The sequence below is a fragment of the Pterocles gutturalis genome, unplaced genomic scaffold (assembly GCF_000699245.1).
Source record: "Pterocles gutturalis isolate BGI_N339 unplaced genomic scaffold, ASM69924v1 scaffold5642, whole genome shotgun sequence".
Taxonomy (NCBI): Eukaryota; Metazoa; Chordata; class Aves; order Pterocliformes; family Pteroclidae; genus Pterocles; species Pterocles gutturalis.
In genome coordinates, this window is record NW_010107778.1 from 12551 (window position 1) to 20533 (window position 7983).

The window sequence follows — 7983 nt, forward strand, 5'->3', positions numbered from 1 at the left end:
ATGATAAACACTGAGGATCATGGCATCATATAGAACTGGGCATTTATATGGTACATCTGGCTATGCATAATCTTCTCCTAATTTATAAGGCTGAAGCATCTGGTTCATTGCTGTTGCTCTATCAGCTTTTCTGGAGCCCTGTTCTTGAATTTCTGGTAGTTGGGCACTGCTCTTCTGAGTGCTGGTGGAATGGGAAGTTAAAGCCATTTACAGTGGGAGATAAGCTCTTACGCCATCCAACAGAAAAGATGATGTTCAGCCATGGTCATGAAAGAAAGAAGGGTAAACCTTAGTGGGATGGGCTCCACTTCACACAAAGATCAAGCTTACTTTTCCAGGTATTTCCAAGCTCCAAGAAAGTCCCAGCTGTAGCTTAGACCCTGCGAGAGCTCTTCCTCAGTTCCCCTCTCATGGAGACGTAAACAGCAATGCAGTGTACAGGCTAAGGCACCAGTGAAGTCGTTCCTAAAAGCTACAGCACCACCAAAGCTATCTAGAAGCTGTGGGTGCAGATCACCCAAAGTATCTCTTCCTGCAGGACCCCCATCCTGTGAACCTGAGGGAGCATGTCTTGGGAACATGCCACTACCGCTGACTGGAGAAAAAATACAGCACCTGTCATTATACCAAACCCTTCCCCAGTAAAATTATATATCAGAGCAGAGCTGAAAGGAAATTTGCATTTCAAATGGAAAGAGAAAATTGGCTTTTGCAGAACATCGTGGGGTTGACAATAATAAATCCTGATACCGTCAGAATGGAAGTGGGTCGTTCTGCTACTCTCGCATTGCTTTCTGTACGCTTGTGTTGTTGCTGAGGAAGTGAAATCTTGTCAGCAAACATAACAGCATGAAATTTCTTCAGACCTTTTATTGTTTTTCCCAGTATAAGTGCTGCACATTTTGTACAATTTTATCAAGGTGAAAAACTTTCAGGTTTCCAATGTTCCCATAGATCTATAGCATCACAGCTGCCGTATTTCTAACCAGGTCTGAACGCTCCAGGCACCCCTATGGCTCTGCTTTTGTTTTTTAATATCTTCTTTAAGATTTGAGAGCTCTAAACAGTTTCACCCTGGACATCTGACATAGGTACAGCATCCAGCATTGTTGGAGTCTGTTCTCTGACAAGGGTTAGTAGATACTACCTTAATAAAGCTTTATCTTTGTGTAACAACAGCAACATGAGTTGTGCTACGGAAAGAAGTGAATTTGAGAAAGAACTTGAATTACTGCAGATACTGTTTTCAGTCTCATGGTAACCCATGTGTGCATGAAGTCACCACTGCTGAAATATAAAAGAGGCTATTTCTTAATAGTTCGCCTGAATGGTTTTACTCTGGCTCTGCCCAGTGCAAGAAGGGTGGGGGGGAAATGCTGGATCTGAGACTTGTCATGGCGCTAGGTACTATATAGACGTTTTGTAAGCCCTGTTTCCCAAAGAAACTGACATAAATTAAGAAACTGTGTGATACGGGTGGGATAAAACAATTGGAAGAAATGGGACAGGAGCAAAAAGAGAAGCATGGTGAAGGAAACCTTATTTTAGGGATTAGATACATGGACACAGCTAGATGCTTGCAAATTCTTAAGAGATGAAGATTTATAGGAGTAAAATAATTAAACCTCACAGGTGATGGTCAGCATCCATTCATCATTTACTGTGCAATGGTCAAAATAGAGGTCTTTCCCACTTAACTGCCTGTCACTGACGGAAAGCGAGCATCTTTTCTGTTTCAGTTTAAATGAGCTCCTGCCTAATCACATACTGGTTTCATTATCAGAAATGGTATGTTGAGGGCACTGTGGAGACCTTGTGAGTGTGGGCGAGGCTCCTGGACTATATGGTTCTTATTGTAAAGAAAGGATGCTTTTTTCATCTTCTGTTGCAACCTTTGTGGTAGAAGAAATAAAATATCTGAGACTTCTATTTTATAAATTATATTTTAATTACAAGGCTTAAAATAGAAAACCCCTAGAAACAATCTTAAGGACATTTTCACAAGTGTTTTTGCTTTCTTTTTTTACAGAACATGACTATTTCATTTCTAAATGCAAATATATACCATTTTAAATTGTAATATAGGACATACAAAGTATCCTTGGTCTTTGTGGAGCATAAAATAACTATGATGAATCAAATCATTGAATGCAGCAAAGGTTAATTTAAAAAGTATCCAAGTATGTATTCCAGACATAGACCACAGATGTTGATCTACAGCTGGATCTGTGATGGGAGGCATCGTCCACCATTATTGCTGTTACTGGGAAGAGAAAGAGAGTTGCTGCTGGAGTGTGTATTTAAGCTGAATAGTATTTAATTTAACTGAAAATGCAACGCATGCCATTTGCCTGCATCCCTGCTGTACCTCTGCAGGTTGTTCAGCAGTCCAGCTCTAACCTGAGCTTCCAGCCTTTTACAGTAATGGGAAAGCAAGCAACAATGCAGGAAAATGCCTAGAAACTGGCTCTTAAACCCACTGACCAAGTCTCACGACAGACGGATGGTATGTATCATATTATGCAGCAGAAGAAATAAAATATTTTATAGTTAGGGTACCAAGCTGAGAACAGAAGCACAGGTTCAAGCTTTGATGCTTTTCCAGTTTTCCCCTGTTACTCTGAGAGAGAACCCAAAGCTGAGCTTGCTAGGGACAAAGACACTGAAGTCAGCTTTGGCTTAGGTCTTCACACACTCTGTGCCTTGGCACCTGCAAGGCAGGATTGATCGTAAATCTCCCTGCTGGGCATATGATATGCAACGATATCTAGTTAAGTAAACAAACAGATTTTTCAGACCAGCTAATTGAGGTAACTCTGGCATTTTGGCCCATGGAAACTCATCAAATTTGATAACTGATTTGTTTTTAAAGACATTACAAGTGAAACAAGGCCATGAAAGGAGGATAGGCTCATTTAAATTAAATATATCAGATAAATCCCTGAACAGAATCGCAGAGCTTGCAGCAGGCTTGCATGTTAATAAAGTTGGAGGTCACTCATTTTCCTAGTTAATGATTACTTGACAGCAATAAAAACTGATGAAAACAATACTATGTATAACTGTTTAAAGAAAGGGAAGAGGGAGGTGTTTCTGAGGACCATGTCAGCATGCAAATAATTATTCTCTGATCTCTCTAGCTGTATCATTCTTATCACGTATGAAACCAGCTGAGATGATGTAAGAACTCTGACTAATGTTGTTATATGGGATGGCAGCTTTTATGTCACACCTTTTTTTTCTCCTTTTGGAGAGTACCTGCCTTTGGTAAGGGGATAGCTCTTGACTTGTAGGGTCATCTCCAGTTTTAGCTGGTGACTTACCTGTGGCCAAGGTGCCAGTCCTGTCACTGCAGCACAGTGCATTGCCTGCTGCTGTAGGCACTGCTGCGGTCCAGCATCGGCACGTATGTTTTAGCCACGATGCAGTAGCTGACTCCGGGCCTCAAATCTTCTATTTTAATAACCTTGTCGCTTCCTTCATACACCAGGACTCTGTGTTGCTTCAGAGTGGAGTGAAAAACAGTCAAGGGTGTTGCCCTAGCAAGGGTGTCTGTGACCAAAGTTTGTAAAGGCAAACAGAGGATACAGAGCAGCACATGGACTTGCATGAGGCCAACAACATTAAAAATTTATTTATGATTTTTAAAGAAAATTCCCCCTAAAATTCCTCTCCTGTCCCTTTTTTTTTTTTTTTTTTTTTTAATTTAGGCCTTAGATTATGAAATACTAAGTTGATGGGAAAGAACAAAGGGAGGAAGTACAACTCAATTCCTGAAAAATAAGCCTACTTTGTTTTCAAATACTTATCCAGTCATCCAGGCTCTCACAATGCCAGAAGACTATTTCTACCGCAAACCAAGAATGGTGTGCCCATACTGTCCTGGCCATCCAACTGTAAAGGGTTTATACTTCAGTATGCACTTACCTCATCCAGCAAGTTGTTAATTATGAAGACTTGATATAGCAGATCATAATAATTTGTCATTGGTATCTTGCTGCCTCTCTTCCTTTTATAAGGAGAACGTGGAGCCTGGAGCTTTAGTATTATGGATTTGTTGCTATGAACCACAGTTACTGCCGGAGGTCCTATCACAGCTAAGGAAAAACACCAAAGCTATGAATACAATTACAGTTTATTAATAAAGTTTCACAAACCACAATTTTAATTCATTCAATGATTTATTATTCCTGTTACCAACAATATATTATGCTATAAATATGTATTTACTGTTAAAGTGGCACTTTGTAATTTCTTGCTTCTCAGTGCTTATTGCTTGGGACATTTTGAGGGTGACATTTCCTGTATTTGTAAATTGATTTTTGAGCCAAACTTTTGAAATCTCTCAGAGCTGCATGTTGCTGACTGCAGGCTGACCAAGAAAAGTGATTTGATTGAATTCTTTGTTCTGACTTTTATTTTTCATATTTCTTTGTATGCTTGAACTGCATAAACCAGCTATTTGAACCATTTCAGTTATGACAAGGATGCAGCTTCAGTCTTTACTTTCAAATCTTTTGCAATCTGACTGGGTAAACACAGCTAAGGGTTCAAGCTAGTGCCTGCATACCTGTGCGTGCAGCCCCAGAGATGTGAGGAGACAGGACAGCAGCTGCCCCACATGTCTCTCCAGGAGCAGGAGGTGGCACAGGGCAAGATGAGCTGTTGCTGCTGTGAGGTACTGCTTTATGTCAAAGCTTGTGGTTTCATCTGTGCAAGAGGCTCAAGGCAGTTTGCACTTCAGGGCTGTGAATTGACCTGCATTAACATTCACAATTCAATTTTGCATTGACCAGTGAGGGAAAACCGGTAAATTCCTGGGGAACTTACTCATAGGTACACTGGTACTGTTGAGTGTTTTGATAGTCCTCCAATTTCTAACATGCTATGGCATTATAATGACTGTACTAATGAAGAGCTTTGGTCACGTCCTTTCTAGATATAATGCAGTCAGGAAAACACATACATGTGAGAAGAATGGTGGCTACACAGCTCTCAGCTTTCTTCTCCCTCTTCTCCTCAAGCAGAGAACGTTTCCTTCTTTTCCACCTTATGCCCAAACCTTCCAGCAGCTCTGAAAATGGCTGAAAATAATTTGTGTAGTTCCATGCCCTGAGGAAGGGGTTGCATTAAAGGGAGCCAAGCATTTCTAATCCCCTAAGTACAGATAAGTGGCTACTTATCCATAATAGGTTGGTATCTAAGCATGGGGAAAATTATTTTATTCCAATCCTTCATCTGAGTGCTATTGACTCGTAAGTTGTTTCGGTACAGCTTTGTAGCTAGGAAAGGATGACTCATGCTTGTAAATTGCAAGCAGAAATGATGTATTGCATGCCACAGAAAATCAAATTTCTTTCTCGGAGAGACCTGTGTGTTTGTACTTACATTCTTGCCAGGGAGTGAATCTGCAGCTGAGGCTCCAGTCGGAATAGACTCCCGCCGACGCGGCTTTCACTCGGCCGTAGTAAGGCTCTTGGATGTCAGAGGTCTCATTCGTTAGGTCACAGACATGGTTTTGAATTCCCCAGCAGTCATCTTTGTTTTGCCATGTGCTCTGCCCATACCTATGGAGAAAGAGCAGGAAGGATGTAAGCTTTAGCAATCGCCAGCTAGGCCCGTACAGATTCTTAACCATCCGTTCTAACTCGGCAGTACCGACAAGCATTCTGCCATGGAAATTAACCCTCTTCTTCAATTTGATGGCAGGGAAGATTGATTTCATGGGCGTTTTAGACCTACAGGTTTCTGTCTTTTCTGAACGAAACCTAAAGCGGAGCCATGGGTCCCCAGCCCCATCGGACACTGCTGCAGGCTTGTCCCTCGGGAGAGGTGGGTGAGCTTTGGCTCAGCCGGCACGTGCAGTGATGGACAGAATGCCAGTTTCCATCAACTAATTTCTTAAAGGTGATTTCAGGTGCTCAACTAGGTGTACCAGGAGCAGAAGCGTACCTCCTCTGAGGAGCAGCCCCTAGCACTAGTGTGCGAAGCACCCTGCAGCACTGCTGTGGGCAAGGTGGGCCACCGAAATCCCCTCCACGTCCTATTGCAGAAGTACCTGACCTAGCTGGACCTGCTTCAGGCGGGGGGTTGGACCCAGTGACTTCCAAACTACATTTTTCTGCACCTCTATGGTGCAATGAGGGTGCAGAGAGCATTGCTGGAGGTGCTTGTTCCCTGTCTGCCTCGGGCTGTTCACCTGCCCCTTATGGGCTATCATATCAGTAAGTGCTGCAACAACTGAGAGCTGGCTCATATGTGGGGATAATGTCCTGTGTCATCTGAGAAATTCCTCTGCTGTGCCAAGCTGGGACGGGCCCCAGCCGGGCAGGAGGCTGGAGTTCCCCTGGTACTTACACTTTATACTGCACAAAGTAGAGTGTGTCTCTCGCCTCTCTCGCCCTCCCAGGCTGCCAATGCAAAGTGTTGTTGAAGTTTAACGAACGGAACTCTACCTTCTGCGGCTTAATCGAATCTTGCAGCTCTCGATTTTCCAAAACTAAAATCACTGCAAATAATAAGGACCAATAATGTAATGAGTTTGTCACAGACACGCTCTTCGTATTTCAATGTGGGGGTATGGTTACAGCTCATTAGGTTTCATGACTAGCGGACTGCGGAGAAATTAAATCTCCTGGATCTCATGTTCAAAACTTTCCAAGTCACGGTGGCCATATCTAGCAGTTACAGAGCAAACACATTGAGTATTATGAAAGGAACTCTTTTATGTCGCTTGGGTTTTGGTGGTGGTGTTTTGGGTTTTTTTTCCATTTTTCCTTAGTGAGTTTACTGCTGTGAATGGTGCCTGATGGATGTCCCAAGAAACAAACCTTTCGAATCAATTCACAGAGTCTGCAGTAAGCAGCCACAGCAGCAGTTAAAGCTGAAGGCTCTTTCCTTCACATCTCAACTTTCACCTGCAGAGACTATATCTGTTTTAACAGTTGCCACAGCCATGTTTATCAGCTCTTGCCTAATAAAAAATAACCTGAGACTCCCTGCTTTTCTCATCTGAACTTCTGGAAAAAGCTGCCTGACTTGTTTTCAAGATAATCTATTTTCAAACTGTGATGGTTAGAGATGACAGAATCAGTTAACAACCTCTCTGAAGCATCTAGATCTTAACATTTTTCTGGGTTTCATGACCAAGTTAACTCTCTATTATTGCAGCTTTATCCCTGGCATATCACAGAATAAGGTAAGACTTGTACTAATTGAACTGAAACTGGTCATACGTCTATGAATAAATTCAGTGGGCAAGAGACTTGCTTTAGCTGCATTTCAGAACCTTGAAAGTCCAAATAACAGAATAATTTGGAAAGGATAGGACTTCCAAAGCCCACCAAAAGATCCAGAGATTTCTTGACTCATCCAGAGACTCAATAACAGACCCAGTGTCCCCCTCTCCACACAGGAAAAGAGCAGAAAGCCTTTACTTACTCATTATCTCATCCTGAAGCAGGTGCATCAGTAAGCAGAGGGAGGAAAGTATGATCCCCCTCATGCTTAGGAGAGCAGCTCCATGACTGAAGAGCACCTCTCTTCCTCTTCAGCACGTCTTATGAGGAAGTAATTATTAAACACTCCAAAGTTCCCCTATTTTCATCAGTTTCCAAAATCCCCTGCTTGGCTTTGGTTTAATTTAGATGAGAAACATATGAGTTGCTGTAAATTAAACATAAGCAATTGTTCCTATTTGGCAGTTGTGGTCACTCTGAAGTTTGGAACTAATTATGAAGTAAGCCAGCAGGAAAAAGGTCTTTTTTTTTTTTTTTAGGCACTAATTCCCAAATTATGTCTGGCAATATTGCTTTATCCCACAAATTTGTCACACAAGATTGCTTGCATGCCATGCTGAGATTTTTTTTTTTTTTTTCAATTTTCCAGCTTGCTAGTCACTCAGAGCTGAAGAACACAAATTTTGCTGCAGAAATGTAAAAGACCTACCAGTGGGATGGCATCTGATTTGGTGGCCTGTCTTGG

At 42.0% G+C, this 7983-nt stretch overlaps 1 protein-coding gene across 1 annotated transcript; it reads right to left on the reverse strand.

The window, feature by feature from the left end:
- Positions 1–3346: 3346 nt before the first annotated feature.
- IL22RA2 (interleukin 22 receptor, alpha 2) lies at positions 3347–7504 on the reverse strand. The gene is made up of 5 exons (XM_010088219.1): positions 7441–7504; positions 6358–6508; positions 5389–5567; positions 3928–4097; positions 3347–3502 (listed from the first exon to the last, which is right to left on the reverse strand). Exons 1-5 carry the CDS (start codon positions 7502–7504, stop codon positions 3347–3349), a joined length of 720 nt encoding a protein of 239 aa, XP_010086521.1.
- Positions 7505–7983: the final 479 nt, after the last annotated feature.